General features: G+C 40.1%; 1 protein-coding gene across 2 annotated transcripts in view; it reads right to left on the minus strand.

Annotated features, from left to right (window-relative positions):
* Positions 1-6,329: 6,329 nt before the first annotated feature.
* nf1a (neurofibromin 1a) overlaps positions 6,330-17,414 on the minus strand; it is a 102,902-nt gene continuing 91,817 nt past the window's right edge. For both annotated transcript variants that reach the window (XM_047335433.1, XM_035622816.2), the window contains exons 50-57: positions 16,471-16,631; positions 16,226-16,348; positions 16,021-16,139; positions 15,809-15,909; positions 13,579-13,721; positions 13,401-13,447; positions 11,838-12,054; positions 6,330-10,845 (exon numbers count right to left, since the gene is read on the minus strand). In XM_047335433.1, coding sequence (XP_047191389.1) covers positions 10,703-10,845; positions 11,838-12,054; positions 13,401-13,447; positions 13,579-13,721; positions 15,809-15,909; positions 16,021-16,139; positions 16,226-16,348; positions 16,471-16,631 — 1,054 coding nt within the window. In that variant the 3' untranslated portion in view covers positions 6,330-10,702. The remainder of the gene's footprint in view (positions 10,846-11,837; positions 12,055-13,400; positions 13,448-13,578; positions 13,722-15,808; positions 15,910-16,020; positions 16,140-16,225; positions 16,349-16,470; positions 16,632-17,414) is intronic.

Below are 17,414 nucleotides of genomic sequence, written 5' to 3' on the forward strand. Positions count from 1 at the left end.
ATAGGAAGATGCCTTAACAATAACCTGACTTGTTCTGTTTGTTTGTTTGTTTTTGTCGTAACCCTTGTAATAAGTGGAAAATATAATCATTTGTTTAAAAGTCTCCTGATGCTCTTAAAGGAGCTCCTCCCCTTAATAAAGCCTGTTTGACCAGGTTTAATTAGTAATGATATTACTGATTCGAGCCTCAAGGTCAAAACCTAAGCCAGGATCTTTGCATCTACATTGTTGAGTGAGATGGGTCTTTAAGACTCTGGATCTTCAGGGTCATTGTTTTTTTTCAAAATCAGACTGATGCTAGCCAATGACATTGTTTCCGGCAAATGGGGCAGTGTTGAAACTGTAGTTATAGGTTTTGACCAGGTCTTATTTTTGAAAGCTTTAAACTATTCAGTTGGGAACCCATCTGGGCACAGGGACTTTCCACTGCGCATAGGCCTATTGCCTCTAATATTTAATTCTCCTGAATTGGCCTCCCCAGGGTTGTTTGATGTTCCTTTGTTAATAATGGTGATTCAATTCTTGAAAATAACTTGTCAAGTTCCTCTTGAGTACTATTGTTACCAGATTTATATAACGATTTGTAAAATGATACAAAGACTGAACTAATGTTTTTGTGGTCAAAGTGTCTTTTCCCACTCAGATCTCGATCCTTGCTATGGTATAATTTAGTTTCCTGTTTAGTAGGCCTGCTAGGTATTTACTAGGTTTGTTCCCGCATTCATACAGTCGCTGCTTTTGATAACATAATGACCTGAAAGCCATCTCATTCAGAATCGAGTTTAGTGCTGCTTTAATAGTCTGAACTTTAATGAGGTTTGTTTTAGTTGGGTTGTATTTATGAACATACTCCACCTTTTATAAATCTGTTTCCAATTCGCTTTGCTTAAGTAGCAATGTTTTCTTTCTGTGTGACATATATGATATAGTGAATTCTCTGAGGTAAGCCTTTGTAGATTCCCAGAGAAATTCAGGTCAGGGTTAGGGTTTCACGGTTGTCTTTCATATCAAAAAAAATAAAGATCTATTTCTGCCTACATCTTTTTCCTAAATTCCTTATCATTTCGTAAGTATGACGGAAATTGCCATCTCTGTATACCAAGTGTAGCTTCACTTATCATCATTTCCAGATGATATGGATAGATCCTATACTACATGTCATACTACCATGATTTGCTGTGGCAAGAAGTAGTCAATTCAAGAATAGGAATTGTGTGGATTGGAATAGAACGTGAAGTCCCTTGCTGATGGATTCAAAATTCTCCAGACATCCATCATTGAGATGTCTAACATTTTAGTCAGCAGAGCACCTGTATCTGTTTTTCTTTTTGTATCTGTAGGGGTTCATTCTAGTTTATTGTTTAAACAACAGTTGAAGTCACCCCCCAACACTGTAAAAAAGACATATATATTCCTCCAAGACTGCTGCTATCCCAGTCCAGAATGAAGAAGACAGAGGATTAGGGACATATGTGTATCATAGTGACATGTACACCATATATTGTGCTATGGAGAAGGACATATCTGCCCTCGGGCAATAGTTTCCCCTATTGTGGTGGGATATAAAAGACCCCCAAAAAACCACCTAACAATGAGAAAACACTTACATTCACATATAAATGAACCTAGCTATAGGGCACATGTGAGCCCTGTTGATCTCCAACATCTTTCTTGCCATTAACATAAAAAAAACTTGAACAAGCATTGAACATAAATCCCCAGACTTGTCTTTCTGCATCTCTTTCACATACCTCTCTGCTTCTGCTGGGTTTTTGAACAGCTGGACCTTGCTGTCATGTGTGATGCGCAGCGCTGCGGGGAAAAGCGTCCTGTAGGGAATCTCCAGTGCTTGGAATGACGTTTTTGCCTTCAGAAACTCAAATTTTTCATGGAGGACCGAGAGAAATCCTCAAAGAGGTGTATGTGGTTGCCAGAGACAGTGATTTCCCCCATTTTACATGCGCTTTGCATGATCATCTGTTTATCTGTGTAGTTGTGAACACGGATATACACGATCCTCTGTCTCGTTGACTCCGTCCACAGCTATGCAGGGCTACGATGGCATCTGTCCATGTTGATCAGCCCGTTTCTCACCATGAGGGGAAGGGTTTTCGGTAACCACGTTTCAAAGAAGTCTATGGTGTTGCCGTGCCACGGCGTGTTCATGTTTAGTTCGCAGCTGAGATACCGTGTCCTCTGTGTCGGAAATTCTTTGTTCTGCGTCCTCCACCCTTCTTTAGACAATGTTGTATACTAAGTAGCGATGATGTGAAGATGTATTGAAGAGAAGTCCGCCGACACCGTCTTGATTGTATATAAAGGTTTATTACAAAAAGACCAGCATCGATTACAAGCACTGCAGAACTTGGAGAGTGTCCGGCCAAAATGACAACCCTCCCGACTCTTCTTGGGGGTTACATTTATAGGTCCATCGTTGGCTTGAGTAGGAACATCTGGTTTGAATTAAGAAAGGCTATGAAGAGATGCAGAACTCAAAGGGGTCAAAAGTTGAGGTGAGGGGTCCACAGGAAGCCCCTGATTTGGCCCTCCGGTAGATAATGTGATAATGATAATAATAAGATAATGTGAACTACTCACAGTGCATCTATTGACAAAAAGACACTACAACAACTTTAACATTTTCGCACACCGAGCTCACTGATTTGGCAATCTGGTCGAATTTAATATCCAAGCTGGTGCTGAGCTTAGCAAATACTCCTTCTCTAATCTTGCTTACCAGGCTGCCTATTTCATCACCCTCCGCCATTTTGTTAGGTGCGCCGGTCTCTGAACTTGACGGATTTCGAGTTGAGTTTTAGGTCACAAGCCCTTTCTACTGTCAGGTGTTTTTGCCCAAAGTTCACGCAGTGACATTACCCTTGTGGTTGACCTGTTTTAGAAGTGTAAAACTATCCCTGAATTGTTCCAAAAAGTATTCAGCTCCAGTCAGACGCTCCTTCTCACTCCACATCACGTGGCCCTTCATGAAGGGGTCGTATTTTAACGAATTCCTCCTAGGTGGTTAATAGATCCATCTCCAACTTGGTTCAACATATAGAAAAGACCTTACGGATTAAACGATACCCAAGGTTTTAATCAAAGTCTAAAGGCGTGGCTGTGGCAAAGCCTGATTCAACATGACACAGGAAATTGTGTTTTAAGGGGTTAGGGATGCTTCAACAGGCACGAAACTTGCCATACGTAACTAAAGTTGGTAGGCACTTTTATCATGCCAGGACCTACCAAAAAGCCTATGGATGCCATTTCCTCCACCCCAACAGGAAGTCTGACATTTTGAATTTTAAATGCAAAGTTGGTGCATTTGGGGTACTTTTCTAACATCATACTTTAACTACGTCCTCCTCGCGAAGCCCTTTTGATTTTGAGAGTGTAATAATTTTTATATAGAAAATATAGATAACTCAGCATTTAATTATCATGCTCTGCCCAATTCCCATCTGTACTAATCCACAAACTCCCCTTGACGTGAGCAGAGAGAATCAGTGAGTCATGAGAGTTTCATGTTGTCACAGAACAAACACTTTCCTCTTCCTGCACCGAGAGAATGAGAGAGAGAGAGCCGGTGGTCAAGGGAGCTACAGACTGGATGTAGAGAGGAGCGGAATCAGTGAGGACAAATAATTGAATCAGAGAAATTACATTTTTGTTTTAAATCTGATTCATGGTAGTTATGTCGAAAAGCAGAAACAAACCGAGCACATCTCTGCTCAAGATAGGAATTTTATGTTTGCAATGCAAAGAATTGTTAAAAGGTGGATTAGGATTATTTTCCTAGTTTTACAGGGTTCTCTTTTTTTATTAAATTATATAAATTTTGTGTATTAAATTTTACAGAGACATACAATTAATCTGTTACAATTACAATGGGCAAGACACTTAACCCTATAGAGTCCATTTACAAATGACATTCAGATTAATGCATAGTTTTACAGGGTTCTCTCTAGTGCCACATAGTGGACACTGGAAGGGATATCTGCGACACACCCCAATGTGCATGTATGTGCGAGGGCCCGATCATCGCTACTTGCAGCTTTTATTATATATATATTTTTTAGCTGCGACGGGCCATTTTTGAGGCTGTTCCGATAGGCAAAAACTCATTGAATTTGGTACACATCAAAAATTGCTCCCACTACTCAGGCATGAAGTCTTGGTGCTGGGTGTGGCCCAGGGAATCCATAGGGGACTTGGGATGGTTTGTGTCTTATGAAACTTGGCAGACATATTTAGGGCGGCAAATTCTGACGTCTGAAATGGCTCTTTGGTCTAATTGTGTCAAAATGGCTCGATAGCGCCCCCTACAACATTTCAAAGTCAAGGCCCCCAGCTTTAAATTTGAAGTAGATGGCCGAAATCTGGTAGGCACATGTATCATGTCAGGACCTAAAAAGCCTCTGGCAGCCATTACCTCCGACTAAAAAGAATTTGGCAATTTTTAATTTAGTGTGGCTAATTGAAGGGGTCGTACTTTAACGAATTACTCCTAGGAGTTTAATCAGGTCCACTTAAAACTTGGACAACATATAGAAAAGACCTTAAAACTTAACCAAATGAAACGATACTCACACTTATTACAAACGATGAGTAGCTCAATCTGAGATGGGGTTGGGTAATCCAAAACGGCTACATAACGCCCCCTAGAATTTTTCAAAAATCAAGCCCCTCCTCACTTTTTTACCTTCCTGTATGAAATTTCAGGGGCACGTGTATCATTTCAAGCCTGAAAAAAAGTATCCTGTTGCCATGACCTAAACCCAACAGGAAGTCGACAAATTTTGAATTAAGTTTGCAAATGTAGGCTCAAAACATGCTTCAGTGACTGTTCCACCTTTTGTCAATGCGTGGAGCCGGAAAAGTGCCTGATGGGAGAAGGCAGCCATCGGACGAACTCAACTCAAAAATACATCAAAATTCAGAGCAACATGCCAGACCAAAATTCCAGTAACAAGGCCGTCGATGTAGCACGCCCCGACGTGCGTGTATGTGCAAGGGCCCGATCATCGCTCCTACCAGCTTTAATTTATATTTGGAGTTTGACTGGATCACCATTCTTTTCATTTTTGCTATCTGAGGAACCCATGCAATAATAATGTGATTGTAAACAATATTTATATTATAATGAATATACAACCCACTTGTTTTTTCATTTCCATCATGCAAATCTTAAAATTCTGGTACATTTCTGAAATTTAAATTTTTTCGATGAGAAAATTAATTAATCAGTTGTTGCCCAAAGTGGTTGAACTCGCATTATCACAGTTCGTATTTAACTATTCTCAATAGCAATCAGTATCCAGTACTTATTTTGAACAATTTCAGTCAATTTCAGTCTATCCCAATCAGTTGCATCAGTTATATTACACTCTAAAATGTAACAAGAATCTTATTTCATCTGAGGTTCCAAAAACATATTCACAATTCATTCCTTTTATTCACTCAAATTTTCTGAATAGTAAATGATCACATTTCAGATTCTTAACCTCTTGGATAGCAGCAGTGAATGAGTCGGATAACAGGTCCTCACGTCTTAACCCATCTAAATGGGGAGGTTAAGGCGAGGGTAGGTCACACATCAGGGTGTGCATGATCCATCTTTAACTCAGAGTCCAGAACACTGGAATAATTCAGAGTCCAGAACCCCTCATGTGACTGATCCTGCCGGCAATGCCAAAGTTTGAGGGGAAAATCTAAAATTAAGATTGCAAAACATGTTGTCTTTGTGATTTTACTAAAGCCTTTGCAAAGGGACCCCCAGTCTGTCAGAGCATTTCAGAAGGAAGACAAAACAATCACAGTTATCTACGCAGTTGAAGGACAACGTGGTTGGAAGAGTCACCACTTAGAATTTGTTTAGTGCGGAAAATAAATGTCCAGGTTTAAATTATGTATAAAAACATACTGAATATAATTATGTTGCAACTGAGATGGCTGCAACAGGAAGCAGACACATCAACCTAACTCCAATCTACAAGTTTCTGGACGGTGGGAGGAAGCTGAAGTATCCGGAGACAACCCACACAGACACAGGGAGAACATGCAAACTCACACAGAAAGGCTTAGACGGCCCAAACTGGATTCAAACCAAGAACCTTCTTGCTTTGAGGCAACAGTTGTAACCACTACCACCGCACTGCCCTTCTGAAGAAATCAGATTTTTTCTTTCATTCAAAACACAGAAGAACCCTGATGTTTTAAATTTAAAAAAAAACTTTCAACATATTTAACCTTCATAAAGAAAAATCAGTTTTGGGTTTTACTTTTTGGTGTTGTTTATAAAAGTGGGTGAGTGTCAAAGACAGATTCAAATATCGTGGAGAGCAAAACATTTTATTACTAACACTGGAATAATTCAATTTGTATATTATTATACAGAAACTAACTGCTTTACAAAAACAAAATGATACAATATCACATGTATGTACAGTGTAGTAAATATACCATCTCAAATTGTACACAAAGTATTTACAATTGTCACACTTACTGCAATAAAAACTAAATTCAGACTAATACTCTGCAGACATTAGATTTTGCATAACATCAAATTAAACATGCCACACTTTGAGATTTTTCATCTTAACCTATGACTGATTTTAAATTAGTGCAAGTCAGTCACTTCTTTAAGAGGTTATGGATACACAATCCTTTATATTTCCATTCACTCACTAGTCAAAACAGAACCTGGAGACAACTGATAACATGGTGGTCAAATAAAATCTTGCCTTCAGATTTTCTGGCTGCAATTTGCTAAAGGTACACAAGCTGATTGTGTTATTCAGGCTTTAAGTACACATATTCAAAGGAAATAAAGGAGTGTAGCTTTAAGAACAGACAATGAAAGTGTCAGTTTTAAAAGCTACACTAGAATAACTTTGAAGATGTCATAACTGCTGAAAACATTGTGTTAACCTGACATTAAATAGAACCTTGACACATTTCATGTATTTGTTCAATCGTGTCAGTAGCTGAAGTCTTCGGTAAGCTTCAAACAAAGTGCTTTTTGGACTGTTAAACAATGTCTGACCTTTATGATAGCTTCAATTTTTTCCAACTTTTCCTTGACAATCAGACACATATAGGGCCACGTTTCAACTGTTCAAGTGTCCAACTGAGCTACACCACCAAGACTTTTCAGGACAAAATTGAAAAGTAAGTGCTATTTTCCATAATTGTCAAATTCACCTCTGTGCCGGGATGCTTTTTAGTTAATACATTACACAGTCTAGATCAAAGCAGATGAACTGGAGTGGCAATCATCCTTTTTTCTGAAGCCATGTTCTGATTTTTCACCATTGGAAAAAAAAACATTTTGTGGTTGGTTTCTGATTCACAAAATAAGAGCAAATCTTTTTATGACAACTTATTAGAGATGGAGGCCAACAAGAAAAGTTTGGTTGCTGATGGATCCATTCATCAGGCTACAATCCACTTCCACAGCCTTCAGTGGACCAGGGAATTTATTTAAATGTATCCATTCTTTTGCCGTTCTTCAGGGCTGAACAATAAATTTGTTTCTGAGGCTGATGAATGGCATTCATCTAGTGACCATGTGTTGGCTGAATGAACTCCATGGACAGAGGGAAAATAATGCAAACTATTTTACAAGGAAAACTTAATCAGTTGTGAAGTGATTCACATATGTATTCATAGTGAACATGAGCACTCAAGAAATATGGAGATGTTGCTCAGACAAAAATAAAATAGGAGTTGAACAATACTTGACTCTTGTCATGAATAGATAAGGCAGGATAGAAGCGTTTTGACAAACCAACCGTAGCTGAGGTGTGGACGGAGGGTCCGAGTGGAACATTGATCAGCGTAGTCTAATTGTGCACCTGCTCAACTAAACAACCCAATAAATTGAAAACAATTTAGCAGCTGTTTGTCTGCAAGTTTAAACATTTAGACCAGTTTACAATAAACCATGGTGTTTTTAATCTGTCAGTAGGTCACGCCACTCTCTAGGCAGCCATTAGTTCCCAGTTATTTCAGTTCATCTAAATCAACCTGCAGGCAGGTGTCATCCATCGCAATGACCATCATGTCAAAGAGGCATCATTGTGTTGTGCTAATGCAAACTCGACTCTGCCTTAAATCCACGAAGTCGTGTTTTGATTCCGCCATTTGTTGTTAAATATTATAAGTCCACAGATTATTTTACAGTGGAAAAATAAAATGCTCCCTGGTGGACAAATTCTGAGATGACACTTTCTAAAAGACCTAAAACATCATTTTTTTCAACTGAAATGTCATTGGTTTCAGTCATGACAATGTATTGGGTTCTGTTGAAGATTGTTTGTGTACAGTAGAAGCACATGCAGTTCTGAGAAAACACAGACGGCACGGACCTCTCTGATTGCTCTTGTATAAAACACGAGATAGCCAATTGCTGACTGTAATTTTGGAAACAAATTCAACTAAATCATCTGAAATACTATGGAGAACAGTCTGCAATTATGTGTAGCTGATGTGATGTGTAGCTGATGTGCCTGAAACATGTTTTTGAAAGTCGACTACCGGTTCCCCTGCAGTACCTGATGTGCTGAGGGAACAGTGGGCTGATCTAAAATCCAACTTCTGGCTTTTACACCAGCAATAACCTGGTTGATTATTACAGCTCCTAAAGGAAATCTCCATCTCACACTATAGGAATAATGAATCAATCTATGAGTTCTGTATGGTGACAGCTTTGGAATCAATGTTTAAGGGCCTGACAACACACAAGTTAAATGACCTGTTATTTATTGGCATCATGCTTCTGGAGATGCTTGATTTAGTTTAATAATAATTTGTAGTGCCACTGCCACCCCTCAAAATATTCCTTTGCAGCTATTGCAAGTAGTTGTAGATCTTGTTGGAATATTAATTGTGAAATAACGTCCGGCCTGATGAATCCTTATTACCTCCCTCCATGATATATAAACAGAACGTACGGCTCTACCTGTGTCGCAGACAGATGACATAGTGTGGACACGTAGACATAAAGCTAGCATAACAGAGTTGCATTGAATAGCTCGGTCCTCATGTCAGTCAGTACCAGACTGACATCAGCATTGAATCACTGCTACTGACACCAGATGTTGACTGTTTGTGTATCACATCTGTGGAGGATTCATATTTCGCCACTGTGTGGAAATGATGGAACTCCCTCAACACTTTATTGTGCTGGAGTTAGAGAATACTGAAATCAGAGGTGAGTTCATTCTGACTTAACTGTGTGTAGCTAAAAGAGTCCAGTGATGGCATGACATGTTTGGCTAGATTCCTTGTCCTGTTAACTTTTTTGATCAGATTATTTATTGTCATTTAAGACTACCTCTGATCTGTGCTTTTGAGAAATGTGGCTCATTCTAAGTGTGTTAGTGAATTCCTGACTTTGGAAAGAGTACTTTTGTAAACAATAAATTTCTGTAGAAAAAAAATATTTTCACTCCATCAACACTATAGTGTCCAATGCTGCATGGCCCTAACAAACTGACAAAGGTTATCTTAGGGTGGACAAACCTCCCACAACAGTGGGTTCAGCTCAGACAGCTGAGGGGAAAGAAATGGCGGTGTGTTCTTTTGTGGTGGGATTAAACATAATGGCTATTGCCAATTTTGTTTAAAAATGATCACTGGATGTAATTATTAAAAGTTATTTCTCAATGTCAACTTGGAGGTGGCTTTATATTTCACAAAACTGACATAGTGATGTGTTGTCCCAGTACACTGCACAAAATAATCGGTGGTTGAAAAATTAGTTGAGGATTATTGCCTATTACACAATTTTGCTTTTACTGTGTAAACAAATGAAAATGCTATGCTGCTGAAAATTCGGTTCATACAAAATATAACCAACCAAATTGCAACAAACATTTGCTAAATAAAAGCAATTGCACAAAAAACAAACAAAAAAGCTTTGAGCTATTTACACAGTTGTTTCCCCTTTCCCCTGTTTTGCAACCTTCATATTGATACTTTGAAAGTGTTTAAAAAGAAGATGATTTGTGTAGCATTATCTAGCTGTACAGGATAAATACTTTCAGGCAACAAGGTAAATGGAGGATTGTATATTTGACGATCATTCGAGGCCAGTCATGACGCAGCTTGTGTGAACTTGTGGTGATATGGACAGCTTGCCTCCATAATTAGTACCTGTTCTTTGTCCTCAGCAAGGTTTGACCTTTACTTTACAAATTGTACACACTGAAAACCCCTGACAAAGGCACACCATGGAGAAATCATCTACATTGAAATTAGCACTAAGGACTGGTTATACATAATCTGTCTATGTAAAATATGTACAAAACCGCGAGAGGGGAGCTGACTTGTCCGAGTAGGACCAGAGGGAAGGTCCTGTCATAGATACAGCCTCCCGCCGCTGTTGCTTTAATTTTGGTCCATCTCAAGGAGTTTTTATTCATGAGGAAGGCTAAGGGATGTTACAGTTCAAACTCAAGTAGTCCATGTCCATAACTTCATCTTCATGTCCAGAGTTATTCCCAACAGCCTTTTCTGCAGATGCATGTGTCAGCAGGCGCTTAGAAGTGAGGAGAAACGATTGAACAGAACCTTCTCCAACACCACAGAAAGGCTCAAATAATAGATTTGATAAACCTTAAGCAACACAGAATTCAAGTTGGTAATATTTCTCCTCAATGCAAAATCATGTGATGTGAATGGGATGGTGTTCTCTGGCTGATCAGACAATCTTCTTGATACTGGGTCTCTTGAAGCTGCCGGCACTGCGTTGCTTCTGGACCTGACTGGCTGAACCGTGGCGAGTGCGACCCCCACTGGACAGAGCAGAGCTGGGGGACAGCTGGACATTCTCCTTGTCCACGCCTTGAGAACCACAGGGAGGACACAAAACAAGGTTTTAAAAGCTTAATATGAGGCAGTCATCAACTGTTTGTAACCATTTCAGGACAGCTTCTAAATACGACACTACAATTTCAACAATTACCAACAATTTCCCCTAAATCAGTGGTTTCTAACTGGTGGCTCATTGTCAAAAAGTTGCCAGTTCATTCTTAGTGGGTTATAAGTGTCAACTTCACACTTCAACTCGCGCTAAAAAATATTTAAGTGCTATTTGCTGCTGCAGAGCGAGTATGATTTGAAAATGTTCATGACAAGTAGCCTATCAATGCCAGCTTTGTCAGAATTATGACCCTCACAGCAGCTCATAGAAGAGATGGAGAAGAAACAAACACTTCACAACATGACAAAGCATCAAACACAATGTATTAATCTTGGTTTTATTTGCACTGGACACAAAATGAAATAAATAAATAAAAACTGTATTTTATCCGGTGAAGTGCTGGCATGTCTTGAAGCTGCTTAAGCTGCTATACTGCTACATTTCCCTCCCTCACATACAACAAACTCATGTTTCAGATCTCATTATCTCTACTTCAATGATTGTATAAAATATATATTTTTTGTCTGACAGGAGTAAACAAATGTCAAATAAAACGAGGGACAAAAAAAGTCTCATTTCAAGAGTTCTCCTGCTTATAATATGTCCTTTCTTTAACAGCAGAGGTCGCTGTGTCTTAAGTGGCTGAGATGTGTTTATTTATCCATTTATGGAGGTCACAACCATTTCGATATTTGGAATCCATCTCTGCCAGAGGTCAGAGAAACTGAATATCACAGTATGAAAGACTGAAGTGTGGATGCCACTGGTAAACATATTTTATCACCTGCCTATGTTTGGAGTTAACAAAGAACAAGAAGCCTCAGAGAAGAAGCAGTGGTGATTCTCCAGTAACAGTTTCCATTTATTCCACAGAGTCAGAGTGAGGGTCTGTCTGTGTATGTGTGTGTCAAACCTGGTGAGTGCTGTGAAGTAGCCAGTGAGGTCATGGAGTTGGACAGGTTGAGGTTGGCAGTGATGCTGAGCTGGCTCTGGCTGGTGGGGGGGTAGGGGGAGGTGGGCGTCCTCAGCTGCTCCTCCCCTCGCTCCTCGTCAGCTGCTGGCAGGTAGCTGTCAATCAGTGCCTCCAAAAACTTGACAATGAGCTCGGCATAATCTGGTATCTGGGTTTGCTGCAAGGTTAGCAGAGAAGATGAAAACTGTTAGAATGAAAGGTGTTTATAAAATCGAACAACAGTGTTTACACTGGTGCTGATCTAATGTGTTCTGTCAGTCTAATCGAGGTCTGTACTCAACTCGATTTTGTCAGATTTGACTGTTCAATATATACATGTTCCTTTATTTTCATATGGACAATCAAGCAATGCTTAATTGATCTGGCAGGTCTTTGAATGCGGTTCAGTGGGACGTTCAGGGTGACCGTGATGTTCATGATATAGTGAAAACAAGCCAGGTTTTTTCATGTGAGCCAATGTGAGCTAACCAAGTTTACAACGTATTAAGTTGCTGTGAGCTGTAAATTCACCACTGCTAAGCCACAAGGCAGAAGAACTTTTTTTCTTGGATCCTGACCGACCCAGACTCACCCTGGGTCTAGGTTTACAACTTAAGCAAGCAGACAGGATGACTTGAGGCAGAGGAATGATCTTACCTCTGAGAGCAGCATGAACGTGAGGAGCACGCACTATGCAGCTACTCCTGGGCATCAAAATGGCCCCAGAAGTAAACTATGCTAAATTTGAAGAATCTGAGTTGGCTGAGGGGTTTGAATCGCTGACTCTCAGGGGGCAGCCCAAGTCTAATCTAACAATTTACACTTGTTGTGTTCCAGGACCTGAGCTTCATATACAGAATACTTGGGCAAAAAAAAAAAAATAATAATGTGTTTTTCCAGAACAAAGGAATGCGAGCACACATTTAAAAGTAAATTGGTGACATTTATTGAATCACCAAAAAGTTTCACTAGATTTCACTCTATATTGGTATGACCAATGGTCAATAGATTCAATTTTTCATTTAGAAAATTTAACTAACAAGCTGATAAAAGAAAATATATTTCTGAAAGAGCTAAACTTGGCTGCTGCTGCTTAGTGTGCTCTCTGCATGCCATTGTCAGTACATGTCAAAGTTTGTGGAAGAAGAGTCGTTACTGTGTAACACCATTATCAATTACAGCCTTTAACGTCTTTTGCAATGAAATGTATCACACATTTTTTGTATCAGGTACACTGTGCTTTCACTCTGTAAATATTTCTGTCTATTACTAACAAATGTAATACTATTAAAATACACAATCCATTCACCAGGCAGTTAACTCTATGGGGTGACAGAAGAAGCTGGAGACAATGGTAGACTCGATATGAACTGAAAACTCTGCTGCCGTTGCATAAGTGTGGTGATATGTAAAGGCTGGTTGCAAAGCTGATGTACAGTAATAATTGCCTCAAAGTGGTATTTTTCTTGTGTGGCTGGCAAGTGTGCCTGAGAAAAACCAACAGGAAAAAATAATTATTCATACCTTAGAGAAGGGTCCGGCAAACCTCCAAAGTCCATTAAAGCCGAAGCCTGTGAAATGAGAGGAAGGGGAAAGAATGTGTATGTTTGGGGGCGGGGGACATAGAGCTGTTATCAATTTCAAATGACTTATTTCAGGCAAAGGGTTGCGGTCAGTGTGAGAAAATATCAGCGTGTATTACTTTGTAAATAGGATGGCTGGTACTGGGGCGGCGACTCCTCATGGTACACCACACTCTGGACGATCCCGTGGACGGGGTTGAGGAGATTGGTGTCTTGGCACATGGACAGCACAGTGTTGATTTTTGAGTCTAGCAGGTTATGGCTGAGGAGGAGACATACATACATACACACACTGTTTGTTAAGCCTGTATATGTACACTTTTGGTTAAGTCTGTGTAAATGCTGCTCGATTATACCTTCTCTTGGCAGTTTCCATATATATTGGTAATTTCTCAACATTATGTAAATGATTAAAAAGGAATAAAGGTGCTTTTTCATGAGGATGACTTGGGACCTACATTTTGTAAATGTATCTCTTTGGCGATATTATAAGCAGTGTTACATTTTACTATCATTTCTGACTCAAAGCAGTGAGGAGTAGAATGGACGAATGTTATGTTTCTTGGACTTGTCTTTGACTGGGACCAGCAGAAGTAGAGTGCACTTTCACTGTCCACGCGTTCCAAGTGTTGTCGCCATCGTTTTGTCGAAGTAGAAGCAGACTTTCGAGCAGTTCGCTCTCTGCCCTATTGCCACATGGATCAGGTCTGCGTATGTGACGGGTAGTGGGAGCTAGCGGACGTTAGCAGCAACGGTAACGTCGAAGCTTATCAATACTACAGTCTTTCAAAATTTAATAACCTGGGGCCTGTTAAATACCAGATTTTGGTGCCCATCCCTAAGGGCTCCCACAAGGCAACATAGCAGATGTTCAGGACATCTACAAATTCCTATGGATCCCACAGGCAAATGGAATCCATAAAGAGGCCCACAAGGAAGTCAGCCACAGCCAAATACCTACAGAGAGGCTAAACATCAGCTCCCTCACCAAAAAAAGTAAAGCAGAGGATGTACTTCCTGCGGCAGCTGAAGGAATTCAACCTGCCAAAGACAATGATGATACACTTCTACATGGCCATCATTGAGTCTATCCTCCCCTCCTCCATCACCGTCTGGTTCGCTGCTGCCACTGCCAACGACAAGGGCAGACTTCACCGTATCATTTGTTAATTTGCTCTGCAGAGAAGGTGAATGGCAGCAAACTGTCATCCCTTATAGACATGTACGCCTCCAGGACTCGGCGTGCAGGTCAGATTACAGTTGACCCCTCCCAACCCACCCACAATCTGTCTGTGGCACTCCCCTATGGCAGAAAACCTCACGCCATAAGAACAGTCTCTTCCCGTCTGCAGTCGGTCTTAACAAAAAAGTCAGAGACCCCCACTGACACTCAGCCCGCACATCATCCCTGCTCATTCCACCACTTTCACTTATTTTTGCCCATCTTCTTCTGAACATCCTGTATCAGCTGTAAATCTCAGCATGACATTGTACAATTTGTCATATTTCCCATTCTATATAGCTTTACTTTATATATATTACATTTTTTTATTGTGCAGTTGCTATTCTCTTTGTTCTTACAGTGCTTGCTTATTAAGTTCATTTGCTTTATCCTTCCCTTATTTTTCTATTTACTGTGTTTGTTATGCACTAATCAACAAAGCATTCCTTGTAAGTGAGAACCTCCGATTCTGATTCAGAGTCAGCTGAACAGAAAGAAACAAGATCCAAGCCATCAACACATGCAGCCTGCCTGTCATCAGATAACCCACTGGTGTAATAACCTGCTAGAGGAGGAGATACAAGCCACTGATATCTACACAAGGAAGCTCCTCACAATGCATGGAGGGTTTCACCCAAAGTCCAGCAACCTGAGGCTTTACACTTCCAGTGCATGTAGGAACTTCTCTTGCTCTCACCTGGCTCTGTTCGACAGGCTTTATGCACTTCGGTGACATGGTGAGTCATCATGTTAGGGAAGTATTGGCGGACTACTGACGAGCCGTTTAAGGAACTCCAGGAGCAGTGTTTTTCTGTTGGGGAGAGGACCTCCCTTTACCTCGGACTTTCGGCTTTTTAACTTTTACATAGAACCTTTTACATACACAAAAAAAATCTATATAACACATTAAAGGAATGGGAAAAACTGCATAATATGTCACCTTTAAGATATTTTTCACTGAGTCCCACATACATCGCAGGTTGGGTCTCAGTTCCTAAGAACAGTGATCTGTGAAAACCTCTACTTCAGAATTCCTGCTCGAAATATTTCCAGTTGGCAGAGACACTGATTTAAAAATTCTGACAGCTCAGAGTTCAACCTAATGCAGACACATGTTGATTACTTACACAACTGGGAAAACCTTTGGGAAGACAACGCTTGCTTCAGCCAAGTACTCGTACAGAATCCGTTGGTCAAAGTCATCAGTAGTGTATTTGACCTGGGTGGCCTAGAAAATCAGAGCAACAGTCTGTTTACTAACAGAGTAAGTGAGGAGAGGTAATTGCATTTGATTACTATCAGTCATGATCCACTGGTTTGAACTGTTGTCTTTCCTCACCAGCACAGTGAGGAGCAGAGCCTGGATCTTTGGGTCTGTCAGCACCTCCTCATCCAGCAGAACGTTGGACTCTGATACAGACACTTTACGAAGGTGAGAGTTTCCAATTCTCTGCGTCTCTGGAATTGTAACATGGACAGGTTACAATTACATTGCACATGTACCATATGCATCAGGTCAGGTCATGCCAGGATTGTACTCTCACCCATCTCGTAGTCGTTCTCTGCTACACGCCTCATCTTGGGAGGAGTTGTCATACCCGACTCCATCTCTGGTCTTTTTGGTGCTTTGGAGTCTGATATGAGGTGATCAAAACTCTTCCTGGTGCCTGGCCAACAAACAAACACAGCAAATACATTTACAATCTGCAGATTTAACATGAACTTTTTTTTTTCCTGCTCCTCAGGAAAGATCAACATGTACTGTACAGAGCTAAGGGACAAATAATACCCAGAAGCTTCTTGGTGTTGGCTTGTGAGGGCTGACCCATGTCAAGGCTCATGGACTTGCGTGTTCGCGGGCTGATCTGGCCCACTGTGGAGTAGTGATGGGCTGAAAGGTAGCGCTCTGAAACCTGAGGTGACGTCCACGGCTGAGTCTCTCGCAGAGTTCTGAGAGGAAGGTGAACAGACAATGTGATGATTCATTTGAAAGCTAAAACCTTAAAATTGGTTGATATAAACAAAAATATGAGAAAAATCCCTTTTTTCAATTATCTATCAGATTTAAACCCATTAATCTCAGACACTTAGAATATGTGCTCAAGTTTAAAAAAGATAAATATTATTTCTATTTGTGTTAATGAAGTAGTCAACATCATCACCAAAAACTGAAGTGAACAAATGCGATGCACAGCAAATAATGGCTTGTAGATGAATCTAAATTATGTTTAGGACCATGAAGATGAGTTCAATCAGACAGAGTCTGGTAGCAGCTCTGTGAGGCTGTACTATGACACTGTGGTACTTTACCCAAAATACTACATCCCGATTAAGTGCTTTATAGGTATAACATTTTCCAAGTTCACCATCCTATTATATCAGGTAAGTATGCTAACATATGCTTATTAGCAGTGAACACACAGAAGATCTGAAGCTGTTTGGAATGTAACTTGTTTTGTTTGAGCATAAACCTTAAGAACTGAATCTTTTTTCTTTGTTCATTCTGATTCTTCAGACATTTGAAATAAGATAGAGAAGGGACTTCCTGCTCACAGTGATCAACCCAACTGGCAATTTGGTTGAATTAGTTTTTTGCCATAGCCATAGCCAGAACTTGCATAAGATATAGTTTTGAGTCTATCAACTTATTATGTCTAATGACAAGTGAAAGGGTCTTCTGGTGAAAATAAAGATTAATTGAATGGGACAGAGCAGCTGTCATACGTATGGTCT

The sequence above is a fragment of the Scophthalmus maximus genome, chromosome 11 (assembly GCF_022379125.1).
Source record: "Scophthalmus maximus strain ysfricsl-2021 chromosome 11, ASM2237912v1, whole genome shotgun sequence".
Lineage (NCBI taxonomy): Eukaryota > Metazoa > Chordata > Actinopteri > Pleuronectiformes > Scophthalmidae > Scophthalmus > Scophthalmus maximus.